The sequence below is a fragment of the Triturus cristatus genome, chromosome 1_1 (assembly GCF_964204655.1).
Source record: "Triturus cristatus chromosome 1_1, aTriCri1.1, whole genome shotgun sequence".
NCBI classification, from domain to species: Eukaryota; Metazoa; Chordata; class Amphibia; order Caudata; family Salamandridae; genus Triturus; species Triturus cristatus.
Window position 1 is genome coordinate 32,754,478 of NC_140579.1, and position 16,888 is coordinate 32,771,365.

At 47.3% G+C, this 16,888-nt stretch overlaps 1 protein-coding gene across 1 annotated transcript in view; it reads left to right on the forward strand.

The window, feature by feature from the left end:
• Positions 1-5,925, forward strand: part of LOC146869251 (proteasome subunit beta type-7-like) — a 51,161-nt gene extending 45,236 nt beyond the window's left edge. The window contains exons 6-8 of the mRNA XM_085646204.1: positions 169-227; positions 3,046-3,197; positions 3,632-5,925. Coding sequence (XP_085502330.1) covers positions 169-227; positions 3,046-3,197; positions 3,632-3,743 — 323 coding nt within the window. The 3' untranslated portion in view covers positions 3,744-5,925. The remainder of the gene's footprint in view (positions 1-168; positions 228-3,045; positions 3,198-3,631) is intronic.
• The last annotated feature ends 10,963 nt before the right edge of the window (positions 5,926-16,888 follow it).

Here is a 16,888-nt window from a genome sequence, read left to right on the forward strand (position 1 = left end):
GAGATGAGCAGACACAGAGACTGACAGATACACCGTTTGACAGACCACAAATTCATAAATGTAGACAGATCAGACATACATACTCTACCTCTGGAGCTGTCGCTAGATGATGAGGGGTGACTTGTCACTAGATGCTGGTTCTAATCCGTTCTCATCTTGCGGCCACAGGTTCCGGATCAGCCGCTGCCATCGCTGTATTGGAAGATCGTTTCAAGCCCAACATGGAGGTGAGAGTTGCTCCCCATGTAGCAATGGTTTTCACTAACGTCGCTTTATTATCCAGTGCACAGAAGGAGGGGCGATGATTGTGCTGCACATATGTGGTAATACACCAGCGCTATCAGTATTACAGTGGGGGCTGCGGGCCCTTCTGTAATGCCAAAGTGCCCCAGGGACACACAAAGCGGTGGCACACGCCTGTGGTAATCTGGCCTCTGGTGTAGAGATCTTTGTAAAGCCTACAGGTCACCAGTTTTCAGTCCTGGAAGGTTAACTAAGCTTTAGAAGCTAACAAAATGGACACTATTAAGTTACTAATAACACTTTTTATTTACAAAATTCACTTTGAGACGTGCAGTGTATAAATATTTTATATTATAATATAATACAATGTGACGCTATATTATATATGCCAATCTCACTTTGAGATTATTTGCAATATCAGATGCATGCTGAAGTCAGAAATCACCTGTAATACCAATATTATGTCACTTCTAACAACTTTGTTTTAGTTGTATAGCCATGATTTGAATTCCGACTACGGACTTGCAATTTGAAAAGACACGTCATCGTGTTGTTGTTCAAAAAACTTTCTTCCAACCCGGTTGTCGTGAGCAATTTTCACTCATATCTTTGCTCCTTTTGCCATCCAAAGCACTAGAAAAGCATATTCATGCTCAGGGTTCTTCTTTGTTGAATTCAAATCTTTCCTGGACTCTAATTGGTCTGGTTTAAGACCATTTCATAGCACTGAACCTGCTTTACTGTTTGTCACTGAACCTGCTTTACTGTTTGTCACTGAACCTGCTTTCCTGTGTCACTGAATCTACTTTCCTGTTTGTCACTGAACCTGCTTTACTGTTTGTCACTGAATCTACTTTCCTGTGTCACTGAACCTACTTTCCTGTGTCACTGAATCTGCTTTCCTGTATGTCACTGAACCAGCTTTCCTGTATGTCACTGAATAAGCTTTCCTGCATGTCACTGAATCTGATTACCTGTACGTCACTGAATCTACTTTCCTTTCGTGTATGTCACTGAACCTGCTTTACGGTAAGTCACTGATTCTACTTTCCTGTATGTCACTGAATCTACTTTCCTATATGTCACTGAATCTGCTTTCATGTATTTCACTGAATCTGCTTTCATGTATTTCACTGAATCTGCTTTCATGTATTTCACTGAATCTGCCACTGAATCTGCTTTCATGTATTTCACTGAATCTGCTTTCATGTATGTCACTGATAATCTTAAACTTGCAGTGGATCGGGGAGTCCTGGCTCCCTAGATCCTCCTGGATATCTCGGCAGCTATTGTGTCCCGTATTATTCTTCTGCTTTGTCTTGCATATTGTGGCTCATACTCAACATTGATAAGACTTATAATTATTGCCACCCCCCAGTGCATGGTCAGCTGCTTTATGACCACCTGAGGCGGAGTACTCTACCCTCCCATACTCACTCTGCCAAAAACATGGGCGTTTGCTTTGATCCCACTCTGCCGTTTTGCACCCAGCAGATTCTTTCATCTTCAGGTCATCCAAAGTATTATTCTTTTTCTTCCAAAGGACCCCCACAGTGCCATGGTACAGTCCATTTTTATGTCTGAGCTTGAACGTGCCACTCTCCTCAGCCTCCTCTGCCCTGCCGCTGTCTCTTCTGGTCCCCGCTCTTTGCCCTGGTTTCCTTCGGAAGTGGTCGGCGTCTGTGGTCCTCTGCCTCTGTTATGGGGCTTGTCATGGTTTAGATCCCAAACATATTTTGAAAAAAACCAAACAAAAACTGGTCATGTATCAACCATTCCACACCCTATGCTCTCAGGCTCAACTGTATTCCAAAAGTCCATAAACTCCATTCTGAATGCAGAAATATTGACTTTCTAGCCACTGGTTGCGGGTATCATAAAGCCAGGATCTCATCATCAGGTCTCCTGATAATTATCCTAAGTTTCTTTGCATTCCTGATTCTGTGCACTGCTTCCTCCATTAGCTTCAGGACACTTTTAGTGGTAATAGCGCGCTGTATAATTGTATATTGTGTTTATCAAGTGGAAGTCATGTGCCGGCAGGACTAGCAAGTGCAGCAGAAGAGACACTGTGCATGCTGTCCCCTCGTAGACAGGCCATGCGGCACAAAGTTGGAATGGAGTGGGAGGCTAAGGGCCAGGGTGATTGCAGGGTAAAGTCTGTGGTGTAGAATTTAGAAGCAAAGAACATCTGTACTCATCACTGCTAAGTAAGATCATGAAATGGGCAGATGTCACTCCCTTTTCAAACCACCAAAAAACCAGAAGCATGTGTCACTTACTCCCAGCACTATCTGATGAACCAGTCCCCAGCAGAGCTCTTGTAAATAGCCAAGGTGAATGCCTGATGATTGCAGATTGCCAGATGTGGTTGTGGGAATCCGTTTTGCTATGTCTGCTGCGGGCTGGGATTGATGGGACAATGAGAGGCCTAGTGCCTATGTGTAGGATGTTTGGCTTCTCTTCCCTCCACACCATGTGATTTCTTTGAGTATAAGCTGGGCTGTCCCAGCAGAAGGTAAGTGAGTGAATGTTGATCTACAATACTATTGTCTGGAATACGAAGCTGTCCCTCCAGCATGTGTTTGATAGTAGATTATTCAAGAACGCTTCTTTCCGCAGTACAACTCTGCATCTCTTTTCCTAATGTGTGTTCCTGGAGTTGTACTTCTCTTGCATATTGCTTTGCCTTCAGACTCCCCACGGGTATACAGGATTACATAGAAGTGACATCCAATTTGACTACTTCTATTGCCTTATTTTTCCCTTTTGCCATTTTTCGGTCCACTTCATCGCTCACAGCGTGAGGATGCCAAACAGCTGGTGCGGGAGGCCATTACTGCTGGAATCACATGTGACTTGGGATCCGGGAGCAATGTGGACTTGTGCATCATCACCAAGGAGGGCACAGAGTCTCTGCGTGGGTATGACAGCCCAGGCCAGAGCGGACACAGGTGAGCCTGAATCAGTTCTGCTCCTGAGCATCTTTACTCATGCATATCCCTAATAGACTCTTGGCAACTTGTAGCTGGTCTTTTCTTAAAGGGTTATAATTGTTAATACTTCCTGTGAATTCTGCTGTGGGAAATGTTACCCCAGTATGTAGTTAGCAGTGCAATGTGTCTCCAATGTGAAGCTGTGCTTCCCCCTTGTTCTGGCAGAGCAAAACAGTAGAACTCTGATTGAGACCACAGGAGAAATTAATGTGTCTGGATATGCGGTTTGTTGGATCTTTTTAGATGGTATTTGTACATGTGACCCCTACAATTGCTCCATTTTAAGGAATCCTGTCTCCACCGTCATAACAAAGTGTTTCTGTGGTCCATGGATCGATGTCAAGTTATCACAAGTGTCTAACTCAAGCCCTCTGAACCTGTTGTTTTCCCAGGCTTGGGTCTTACCGTTACCGGAAGGGGACCACCGCAGTACTGACGAAAACCATCACATCCCTGGAGCTTGAAGTAGTGGAAGAGGTGGTGCAACCCATGGACACAGAATGAAATCCACTGTGAGCTTTCATCAGTCCTGAACTAGAGGTGTATAAATGAGTCTATCTTCCCCAGCCAGGAGCAGGGGCATGACTGTCCCCCAGCCCTACAACACAGGGTTGCAACTCTCTCAATCCTGTGCCAGCTGTAGGCTAGTGGTGTCTGGCTAGCTTGCTCCATCCATGAGCTGCCTCTATGCTATTTCTGTGTCATCAGCCAGACCTGGCAACAGGTGCACAAATCTTTCTACCATCCCTTATCCCTTCTCTAAATATATGAGGTCTCCGCACATTATATCACGAGCTGCGTGACGACATGCAGCTCCGTCCTTTCGGCTTTGAGCAGCCCTCCAAGTTATGCTGCTCTTTTCATCCTCCCTTACAGGTCAAAACCTCTGGGCTGGATTGTACACCTCATTCAATCCACCTTCAGTCCTAGGCCTCTGAGGAACAGCTACTTCCATCCCCCATGCCTGGTCTGAGGAGCGCAACACTCCTTGGATTATCCACACGACCTGGGCCACATCTGTGAGGTTCCCTCCATTTTCACATTGCCATCAGAGGTGTGCAGCTCCTTCAATGCTCCTCCTCCCCTAAACTTAGAAGAGTGTTTTCTTTCTTTGAATCCACCCACAGGTCCAGAGGTATACAGTTCAAGCTCTCCTCCCCGAGACACAGTGGTGCAGCTAACTTGCATTACACCCATGAGTCCCCACATGAAATTGCTACCCTCTGTAGAAACATCACACTTAGATTACATTACACTCTTTTTCTTTTCCTTTCTATTCTTTTATTCAATTATTTTTAAAGGATTTTTTGATTAATTGTATAAAAAAAAATCTTATTTTAGACAAAATTTGACATCTTGTTGCTTTTTGGGATATGTACCAGTTCCTCAATAGATAAATCCCAAACATTGTCATGGAAAACAAAATACACAACTAATATTTGATTGATTCACTGTTCTTCAGAAATAGATGTTCAAGGCATATGAGCTGTAGATTGTATACTTGAGCATAGATCGCCATCTGGTGTTGGGCTCGGATGTTTGCAGTTTGTTTTTGTGGAAGAGGTCTCTGTAGTCACGGGATAGGTGACCCCTCCTTATGGTGATTGTGCGCATGGGCGTCGACTCCATCTTCAGATTGTTTTTTTCCGCTATCAGGTTTGGATGTAAACTGCTGCGCTCCGGGTCGGTATCGTATTCGATTCCCCTTCGACGCACAATCCTTCACCGCTCAACGGTATTCTTTTTGATCGTGCTCCCCAACACAAATCTCAACACCTTCGATTACGGTCATCGACGCAGGCCATTGGGCCAATCCACGCCATCAGACCCTACAGCTAATGTAAAGAACTCCATTAAAAAAATGCCCCCTATGTGGTGCCAAATTCCCACACACTGATCTTCACGAGGTCTGTAATCTTTGCCTCTCTCCAGAACACGAGGACAAAGATTGCTCGGCCTGCGCTTCATTCACATAGAAGAAAACCATACGTGATCACCGGGCTCGATGTCACATAATGTCTCGATCCACTACCACGGTGCCGGACGACATCTTCGATGCAGGCCCTGATGCTCCCGAGGAACAAGAACCGGAAAATGAGGACATCAGCGTCTCCGAGGCCGACGAATCAGAAGCCAAAGATCAGATGGTTACTCCAGGGCAACGAACTGTGAGTACCGACATTGACACCCCTTACTCTTCTCAAAAACATAAGGCTCCGGTAACACCTTCACCTTCCAGCTCAGATCGACACCTTGACAGAACTGCTGATGCCCCGCCTTCAGGCTCGGCTCCGAAGTCCAAAGACAAGCCTTCAGGCGACTCAGGACCGAGCCAGCCACATATCGTACCAAATTATCATCCTCGGTACCGAAACCCAAACATTCGGCAGACCACTAATCTTCAGAGCCGAAAAAGAGCAAATTTTCGGAGCCGAAAAAACTCAACAAATCCTCAGAGCCAAAAAAATCCTCGGAGCCCAAAAAAGACCATAAATCCTCGGAGCAAAAAAAGTCTTCGGACTCCACAGGTCCTCCAAAACAAAAGGACACTAAAATTCCTCCTACAGCTTTGGAATCAAGGCCAAAACAACCAAAATCATCGGTGCCGAACAAGGATACTGGATTAGAAGACCTATTCCAACCAGATCCAGTGGACCCTAAACAAAAAAACCTTCATATTGACCCTAAAACTAGTAAAATCAAAAAATTCTATAAAAAAGTGACCTTTGAACTCCCCAGCAGAACCCAAAGTACCCTTAAAGAAGAGAGACATGGGAACGTCTCCAGCCAGGCCTTTCTCTCCTCCAAATATCCCCACTACACACTTTACCACTTTCTCCAGAACACTCTCCAGTGCTTCCATATTTGCCTACACCACAAGATGGTGATAATGATCACCTTGAGTGTGGGGGTGGAGGAGGGGATGAAATCCCACAAGAGGATAATGATGATGACACTACTCTCTCTCCACCTGATCCTTGGGAAAATTATGATAATCCACCAGACGTCCCAAATCTCCCCGATCCAGACTCCTACCCATCTAGGCCATCCCCCCAGACGACAACATAGGTTTTGCAGAGCTCATAAACAGATCTTCGGCGTGACGTCATATACGTATTTGTCACGGTGGGTGCGCGTCTGCGCGAGTCCCGTGAAATTTTTAAATGTCAAAAAAGATATATATATATATGTATTTAATATAAATATTAAGGCAAGACATAATCTGAGCTAATCATAAAAATAATATATTTTTACTTTTAATAAACCTATATTAGTTTTTAAAGCGATTTCGCGAAGTCGCACTGGGTGCGTGCTGCCTATGCGCAGGGTGCGCGGACCCCATGTGACCTGAAAAAAAGAGATTTGATTGGGTCATTAGACTTCTTATTCTAACTATTGAAAGACCCCACCCATTTCAATCATTCTTCTTAGACCTTCTTTGGAGGAGCATCTCTGTACTTTGAAGAACCTTTTTTTTGCTAAGTGCACACTTAGTATTGATTTGTTTTCTAAAACAATGGCTTCAGGACAGCAGCCATCATATCAATTTGATCATTCATCAGATGATGAATTTGTGGCTGAACCTCCACGCCCTGAGAGGTACAACACTATTGTGCGGAAATGTTTTACATTTCCAGAGGGACAAAATAAAACAAATGCCACCAAAGTGACATGCAAAATCTGCCAAAGAGTCCTGTCACGCGGTGATCCCACAAAAAAGTACTCTTGCGGGACTGCAAGCATGATGAAACATCTAAAGACTCTGCATCCTGTCAACCTGGCGCGTGAGGAGTGTCGAAGAATGCGAGTTATTCCACCACCTGCAGTACCGAGTACTTCCGGGACGTCTGCCTCTACTGAACATCTGGACATACGTCCACAATCTACCACCCTAAAGGTGCACTGCTTGAAGTGCAACAAATTACTCTGTTATGGAGCACAGTCCATCGATTTAATTTGTCGGTTGGAAGAAAACCATCGGTGCTAGAGTCTTTTTCTTTCCCTGAAGTTCATTGTTTTGTTCCTCCAGTTCTCTTTTTTTCCCTTTTGAAAAAACCCCCCAAAAATCTAAAAAATTGTTCAAGAAAATAAAAAAATATATAAAACAAAAAAAAAAGAAAAAAAAAGTTATTTTCAGAACTAACTTCTCTGGTTAAAAAAGAGCTATATTTGTATGATAGTGTGTGAAAGTTTAGATGAATGTATATAGTCGTTAATTGACTGAAAGAATGCATTAGTAGTGTATGGTGAATGTATAAGTGCAGAACTATGAGGAAGTGCTGCAGCATCACCCAGTAAGCTCTTTAGCTGCAGTGTGCTGTGGTACTTCTGAAGCACAGGGATGCAACATATGTACATAAATATGTTGCAAGTCTATGCTTCCCTCTTCACTGCTGCTTAAACTGCAGCCATGTGGTAACACAGGCACCCTTGCACCATGGTGCAAGGATATCTGTGTTGTGTGGAGTTTGTTTTTGTGCAGGAAGACACACCTTCCTGCACAAAAACAATCAGTAAAGGCATTTTTCTCCTTCAATGTATGCTGAGCATTGTAGCATATATTGAAAGAGAAAAAATGAGGAGGAAAGGAAAAACATTTTTTCTTGTTGTGCCTTGCTACACCAAATGGAGGATGGTGCAGCATTCACACACAAGTCCAGATTTATGATTTATTATAAATCTGGAGATGTGTCTTGTTCAATCAATCAATCAATCATAATACTTGTATAGCGCGCTACTCACCCGGAAGGGTCTCAAGGCGCTTGGGGGTAGGGGGCTGCTACTGCTCGAACAGCCAGGTCTTGAGTTGTCTCCTGAAGGCGAGGTGGTCCTGGGTCAGCCGAAGGTGGATGGGGAGGGAGTTCCATGTCTTGGCCGCCAGGTAGGAGAAGGATCTGCCTCCGGCGGTGGCTCTTCGGATGCGTGGTACGGTGGCGAGGGCGAGGCTAGCGGACCGTAGCTGGCGGATGGGCGTGTGGAAGGTCAGGCGGTCGTTGAGGTACTTGGGGCCCAGGTTGTGGAGAGACTTGTGTGCGTGGGTGAGGAGCCTGAACGTGATCCTCTTGTTGACGGGGAGCCAGTGCAGGTTCCTCAGGTGGCCGGAGATGTGGCTGTGTCGAGGGATGTCCAGGATGAGTCGGGCGGAGGCGTTCTGGATGCGTTGTAGTCTTTTCTGTAGCTTGGCTGTGGTTTCGGCGTAGAGGGTGTTTCCGTAGTCCAGCCGGCTGGTGACGAGGGCCTGGGTGACCGTCTTCCTGGTTTCGATCGGGATCCATCGGAAGATCTTGCGGAGCATGCGGAGGGTGTGAAAGCATGAAGAGGAGATGGCGTTGACTTGTCTGGTCTTCGAGAGGGAGGAGTCCAGGATGAAGCCCAGGTTGCGTGCGTGGTCTGTCGGCTTGGGGGCGGTGCCCAGGGCTGGGGGCCACCAGGAGTCGTCCCAGGCGGAGGGTGATGGTCCAAGGATGAGGACTTCCGTGTTGTCTGAGTTTAGTTTCAAGCGGCTGTTCTTCATCCACTCGGCGACGTCTTTCATCCCTTCGTGGAGGCTGGTTCTGGCGGTGTCGGGGTCTCTGGTGAGGGAGAGGATCAGCTGGGTGTCGTCGGCGTAGGAGATGATGTTGAGGTTGTGTTGGCGTGCGATGGCTGCGAGAGGTCTCATGTAGACGTTGAAGAGGGTGGGGCTGAGCGATGATCCTTGCGGGACGCCGCAGATGACTTTGGTGGCCTCGGAACAAAATGGGGGGAGGCGGACTCTCTGTGTTCTTCCAGCGAGGAACGAGATGATCCACTTCAGTGCCTTCTCTTGGATGCCGGTGTTGCTGAGGCGTTGGACTAGGGTGCGGTGGCAGACAGTGTCGAACGCGGCGGAGAGGTCCAGGAGGATGAGTGCCGCTGTTTCCCCGTTGTCGAGAAGGGCTCGGATGTCGTCTGTGGCTGTGATGAGGGCGGTCTCGGTGCTGTGGTTGGCTCTGAAGCTGGACTGCGAGGGGTCGAGGGATCCATTTGTCTCGAGGAAGGCGGCAAGTTGTCTGTTGGCGATCTTCTCGATGACTTTGGCAGGAAAAGGAAGGAGCGAGATGGGGCGGAAGTTTTTGAGGTCGGAGTGGTCCGCTGTAGGTTTCTTCAGTAGGGCGCTGAGCTCGGCATGCTTCCAGCTCTCCGGGAAGGTGGCGGTGTCGAAGGAGGTGTTGATGACGTCTCTGAGTTGGGGTGCGATGGTGGAGTCTGCCTTGTTGAAGACGTGGTGGGGGCAGGGGTCAGTCGGAGATCCGGAGTGGATGGTGTTCATCATGCGGGCTGTGTCTTCGGTGGTCACTGCGGTCCAGGTGCGGAGGGTGGCGGTGGGGTGCGTTGGTTCGACGGTTGGGTGTGAGGATGGTGCGCCGAAGCTGTTGTGGATGTCGGTAATCTTGCGGTGGAAGAACGAGGCGAGGGAGTCGCAGAGATCTTGTGAAGGGGTGATGTCGTTGTTGCCGGTGCTGGGGTTGGAGAACTCCTTGACGATGCTGAAGAGTTCCTTGCTGTCGTGGGCGTTGTTGTCCAGTCGATCCTTCAGTGATTTCTTCTTGGTGGTGCGGATGAGCTGGTGGTGCTTGCGGGTCGCGTGTTTGAGGGCGGTCATGTTGTCATTGGTCCGGTCGAGGAGCCAGGGTTTCTCGAGGGTGCGGCAGGTTTTCTTGGAGTCCTTGAGTTCGTCGGTGAACCAGGGAGCCTTCTTGCTTCTGGGTTTGCTGGGAGGATTCTTCAGTGGTGCGAGGTCGTCGGCGCAGGCGGTCAGCCACTGCGTGAAGTTGCGGGCTGCTTCGTTGGGGTCCGGTGTGCTGGCAGGTGGGTTCTGGCTGAGGGAGGTGGTGAGCTGGTCGGCGGTGATCTTGCTCCAGCTTCTGTGAGGAACCTGTTGCGGGTGGTGGTGGGTAGTGGTTTTTCTGAAGCAGAAGTGGACACAGCTGTGGTCGGTCCAGTGAAGTCCGGTGGAGTGGCTGAAGGAGATGTGTTGGCTGGATGAGAAGACGGAGTCAAGCGTGTGGCTGGCGTAGTGGGTGATGGTGTTGACCAGTTGCTTGAGTCCGAGGTTGGCGAGGTTGTCCAGCAGGGTGACGGTGTTGCGGTCCTTGTTGTTCTCCAGGTGGAAGTTGAGGTCCCCTAGGAGGATGTAGTCGGCGGAGGGGAGGGCGTGTGGGCTGATGAAGTCCGTGATGTCTTCGCTGAATTGTGTGCGTGGTCCCGGGGGTCTGTAGATGAGGGTGCCTCTGAGGGACGTCTTTGGGTCGGTGTGAATCTGGAAGTGTAATGTAATGTAATGTAAAGGTGTACTTATAAAGCGCGGCTACCACTCCAGGGAGTATCTTGGCGCTAAGTGGAGGTGCTCGGCGGCGGCGAAGGTGTCGCTGGAGTCGGTCGTGATGCGGATGGTGTTCTTGTGGACGATGGCGATGCCTCCTCCGGTCTGGTTGACGCGGTCCCTCCTGATGATCTTGTACCCGCCCGGGATGGCGATGGCGATGTCGGGCGCTGAGGAGGCGTTCATCCATGTTTCGGTGAGGAACGAGACGTCTGGTGATGTTGTGTCTAGCAGGTTCCAGAGTTCGACGGCGTGTCTGTGGACGGAGCGGGTGTTGAGCAGGATGCACTTGAGATCGCTGCTGGGGTTGGGCTTGGCGGGCACGGTGCATGTTCGGAGGCAGGTGAACTTGCAGGTTGTGCAGGTGAAGGGTCCGTGGAAGCGTTTCGGGGCGGCCCGGCAGCAGGCGGGGTTCCGGTCAGCATTGAGTGTGTTGAGGGCGGCGGCGTCGTAGGTCTGTCGGGTCGTCTTGCGTCGGTGGGGGCCAGGAGTCCTGGCGCTGGGCGCGGTCCAGGCGCGGACAGGCGCAGACGGGCTTACCTTTGGCGCGCCTTCGGCGCACAATCGAGTGTCTATGAGTGTTCTGTGCAATCACGCACAGCAACACCTATCGGACGCCCTTTCAACACAAAGTGGTGTGTATGATGAGGTCGTATTTACATGGAGAAGAAAAGGTACACAGAGTGCCTTTTCCTCTCTTTGTAAATATGAAAGAATGTCTTGAGCTATAAGTATGTTACAAAAAGTGACATATTTTTGGCACAGGATGCTTCTAAAATTGCCCTATAAGTGCTTAGGTATTGGCAGACTATTACAATAAGAACATTTTGGTAGTACATTGTTTGAAAAATTGCACGCGAATGATAGGAGGTAAGCACAGACTATTGTCTCCAAAGATGCTCAAAGAAGAATGATTGAAACGATTGCGGTCCTTCAATAGGTACAATGGGAAATATTATGAACCAGTCAAATCTTTTTTTTTCAGGTCACATGATATCCTATGACAGAGAGATTCCAAAACTACATAGGTATAAACTTGGTGTTTTGAAGACTGTATTAATACTTTGGGGCCGATTCCAATCCGGGTCGGAAGGGCACCGAACGCGATTTGGCCGGAAAAACTACGAGCCGTACGCGTGTTTTCCGCCCGACTCGTACAGCTGTACGAGCGAGCAAGTACGATGCGAGCTACGTGAGATTCACCGACCGAGTCGTTTCCGGGTCCGAACCGCTCCGTACGTCTCGGTCGGAAGCTAACCGTGGCGTGCAATGGATGCGATTTACAACCGAGCCAGTACAATGCACGCGTCGGACAGCCTGTGCGAGCCGGACTGTCCGGCTCTCAAAATCTCCCGGAGTCGGACTTCGGGGGTCTGCGTCGGACCCCCTAACACCCGCAGCCCTACGACTCGGACACTCCCCCTGGCATGGGCACACAGGCATGTACGGTGCGGATGGCACCGACGGTACCCACTGTAGGGGGCGCACTTGTTCGAGACGTACCCATTCAGTTAATGGGAGCGCATGTACGGGTCGTACAACTGGCTCCCATTGTCTTCTATGGGAGTCCGACTGAACCGAGTCCAACAGCATACGGCCGCATCGTACTCGCTCGGTCAGACTGTAGTGGTCCGGCTCGGTCAGAAAACACTCCGGATCCGACTCGGTCGAAGTGCTCTCCGACCCGGATCGGAATCGGCCCCTTTGTAGCTTCTTGCAGATCTTTTTGCATAGTATGTAAAGAAATTAACTTGTACTAGGGTTAATGGCTAGGCCAATCCTTAACTAGATGACTAATAAATAGAGTAATTTCAGTACTGCAAAGAGAGAAGAAGGTTTTGGCAAAGTGATAAGACATATTTTTAGAGTGGTGAAGGGAAGGGATGGAGCCTGATGTCACATCTGCAAACACACTCTGTGACGTGTTTTAAGTTGAGGAATTTAGTGTCTTTTAATTCTGAAAGTCCCTGGGCCCTACTAACCCTCCATGTCTCTCTATTGAACACCATACAGCTGCATTGCACTGAGGTGCTCTGTAACCATGTCCAATTTTATACCTCTCTCCAATGCAAGTCTTTGGCACTTTCTGCATATATCTGGTGGGTTACTTGGCCCCAGGGACACTCAGTATTCATGTTAACTTTATCCTGTAACTTAAAACGCCCACTGAGCATCTTTCCACACATATCTACTCTGCCCATCCCCCCTTTCTTCACCAGTTTGGAAACACGGCCCATTGTGCGTATTAATACTTAGTTAAACTTACCTTCACATTTATAGAAAAAAAAAATGCTACACATTTTTTTCAGTTGTTTTTTATAATTTAAATTTCTGAAAATTTCAAATGTTAGAATTAGTATCTGTGAAAGAGAAGAAAAAATACAGTTATAATATATAATAATATATTTTTTACAACACAACATAATTTTAACATTTTGTAAAATTATTTTCTTTGCCTTTTTTGCTGTTCTCAGAATATATTGAATTTCATTGCAAACAGTGATTTCGATCGTACTCATCACATAACAGCGGGCAAAAAAAACCCAATCAATTAGATTGTTTAAAATAAACAAAACTATATCTAACATATTTATCATATATCCAACTGTTTTTGAATATTCCACAAAAACTACATCCTCAGTAACAAACCATATAATACAAATCACCCATATGTAACATGCTTTCTTCTAAGAGAAATTTCTTACTTGAATATGAAAGAAATCAAATAATACGATGAACAATTATTCATACATCGTCAATATCAAACCATATCATACAAATCATACATATATTTAAAATGGTTCCTTCTAAGCAAATTTTTTTACTTGAATCTGAAAGTACTCAAATAATGATTCAATAAAGAATTCTTTTTATAATTTCTGTACACTGTAAATGATGTTTCTAAAAAATATATGCTGTGAGAATGTGCAACAAAAAGTCCATAATTCAAATGTATACCTTTCCTCTGGGCCAAATGGTGTCGCTGAAATCCTTTAAACTGAAATTGTCTAATAGTAATCATAGTAAGACATTTTAACATATTCCTAATATGCTGAATTATGTTCCTAAAACTTTGGCTTTAAAAATATTAGATAGGAATTTGGTAATTCGCCAGGCAAACGTTGTTTAAAATCCAATTGAGCATCATTACAATATGGCCATCCATTATCACATTTTAAATAGGCAGTGTAATGTCCTGATGTTGTAGAAGGACCATCATGGAAAATTATTGCTACTGCTACAAAAGTTCTTCCTGATATTGATAGTTGACTTGCTGCAAAAAATTTTATTAAAGTTTCCAATTTTCTTCCATCAGCTGTACAACGTTGCATCATTAAAGTTATATATTGTCCATATCTTTGTATAAATAATGTTGATAACATTTCTGAGTTGCATTGGCTACACTCCATGTTCTGATTTGCTGCTTTAACTAGTTTGTTGACACTGATTTACAGTCTGGTAATGTCAAATGCATAAATCTTTTAGTGTCTATGTCAGTGCTACATGTAAACATACAATTTTCACATTGATGTTCCCATTTATAACGAAGGCCAAAAAGATTTTCAATTTCTATGCCTTCATTTTCCAATACGGTAAGCATATGTATTAGAAATTCTATTGCAGGACCGGAGGCTTCGTATTATGCTTCTCTTTCTTATTTATTGCTACTCACAGTTGCCAATGAAAACTTTTCTTATGCAAAACAAACTACATTTCCCATGATGCATGCACCACATCACTTCCTGCAGAGCCCCATAAGAGCCAGTAATACCGGAACCAGTCCTCTTTCTTTGCTGCTCACGCAGACAGATAAGTTGAACTCTCGATTATTACAATTATTAAATGCTTTATTTGGATGATTGATGTGTTATATGCTGCCAGCGGCGCTTTGTTGTTTGATCTATAGTCATTTAACACCGCGTTGCATTTTGAAACGAATGCCCGATTTTCGGGACGAGCCTGATTTCGCGCTTGGAGTGCTACGGAGCTCTCGCTGGGAGCGGGGAGGTCTCAGGGCTTAACGGAGGCCCATACACACGGCGTTCGATGCGTGGGGGCATCGTGCCGCTTTATGACATTTTGTCTCAAAGAGTCTGGTAGATTGGAGAGTCGGGTAGATTGCACAACAGCGCGTGGAAGCGCTTTAAGTATACAAACAGCACGGTACCGTCCCGCCTTCGGTGGGTACATAACAGAGCATTATGTGTAGCGCGAAGGCTCTCCTAATAAGCCGGTGCACTGGGAGCCTGTCACTTTCTTTTTTGCTCAGGTTTCCACGTGCGTAGCCCAATTGGGCTATTTTGGTAGGATTTGGGCTACGCACGTCGTAACTGCCCGTTTCCTGTAGTTTTTCTTTCGTTTTTCGCCATTCCAGGCTGATTTCCATACAGAGAGCATCTACTACGCCTGGCTGGCTGCAAAAACGACTTGGGCCTGGAGGGAGCACACCTCCTTGGATCTTTTCATGCTCTTTTGGCTCCACTACGCCCTGTGGGCTGTAATAATTGGGATGCAGCTTTTGCTGAGGAGCTAGGTACCGGTGCTGTGGTGCTGAGGGTTGGCTCCCCCCCTGTTACTCCTCTTTTCTGCTGCCTTATGAGCAAGTACGTCTACAAATTTGGTTCCACCATGGAAAATTGGGAACACTATGAGGAGAATGACACCTTGAATGAGGAAGAGGTGGGTACACCTGCCATCGAAGATAATATTGTTGAGGCTCTGGACGCTTCCGTGCAGGAGTCAGTCAACAAGGCCCTGGAAAAGGCAGTTCCGGGAACTGTGCAGCAGGCATTGTCGACTGCATTGAAGCCTATTACTAGGCAACTGGAGAGGTTCGCGAAGCATCATGGCTTCACTACCCCGACTGAGGGGCCGGAAGAGGCACCACGGCCTAAGTCCTGGCCTCATTCTGCTTCCTATTCGTCACTCCCGTGCCCTGCGACAGAGAGGGAGAGGGTTCAGGACACTGATTCGGAACCTGGTTCCACCTTCTCGGACACCCCTGATGATTCCCCTCCCAAGAAGAAATCTCGGAAGGTTAAGAATGTGGAGACTCCACAGGCGGCCCCTACGCCTTTCACCTTCAACCCCTCGGATATTGTTCACCCTAGATCCTCGGATTGGTTGCCTGCCCCGGAGGTGGCAGCGTACCTCCATGAGAACTTGTGCAAGAGCTTTGACAAGGAAGTGCGCAACAGACTGCGGTCTGAATGTCCCCGACCGGACCTTACGGACAAGGTGGCGGAAACGCCAGAAATTGACGCCAGTTTGCTAACTTTCCTTAAAAAGTTTGCCAAGGACCCCAAGAAGGGTATAGACCATGCATGGCGAGGGTGCCAAGACAAGCTTCTGGATGTGGTTGGTCCCCTAGCTAAGATTTTGGAGATGGCTCTGGAGGCACAGGAATCGGGAACTGCTATTGATTCCCATGTATTGGCGGGCTGGACCCTGCGGGCTATCTGCCTATTAGGTAATGCCAACTGCGCAATTTCCACGGAGCGCAGGAAGTCCATCCTGATGTGCATGGACACTAACCTTACGGAGTTGGCAGCAGCGGAGCCTGGCCCATTGGCAGACGGCAACCTATTCGGCGACCGCTTCGTCAAAGATGTGGCGAAATACGTGGGCACCTTCACAACCCTGGACAAAGCTCAGGCAGGAATCAAACGGGTATTCCAGGCAGGGGTTTTCAACAGGGCCGGACGAGGCCGGGGACGCTCGTTTGGCCGTCAATTCTCCCAAGGTCCTCAGCGAGGAGATTTCGGATGCGGCAGGGGAGAGTGGGACTCCACCCGCGGTGGCACCTTCTACCCCACCAGGCAGCGCTTCAACAAGCGACGCTTTAACAAGGGATCCTATCGGGGAGGATTCCAGAATACCGAATCTTCAGGTGAGCGCTCCAGACTTATTTCTTCTTCCATTGGGGGGACGTATTCAGCAGTTTTATCACAACTGGGTTCAAATATCGCAGGACGCCTGGTTGTTGCAGACAGTTCAGGGGTTCCACCTAGAGTTCTTTCAGACACCCTGTCAGGTTCATCGGCCCAGACAGCTTTCTTTTTCCCAACTAGAGTGCGATTTCATCGATTCAGAAATAGAAGGATTGCTGCAGAAACGCGCGATAGCACCTTGCGACGAGGGCCCTTGTGGTTTCTGCAGCAATATTTTTCTGGTGCAGAAGAAAGGCGGTGGTTACAGGTTGGTACTCAATTTGAAGGATTTCAATCACTATATGACTTACAAGCACTTCAAGATGGAGGGCATCCATCTGCTGGCGGATCTATTGAAGCAGGGGGACTGGTTG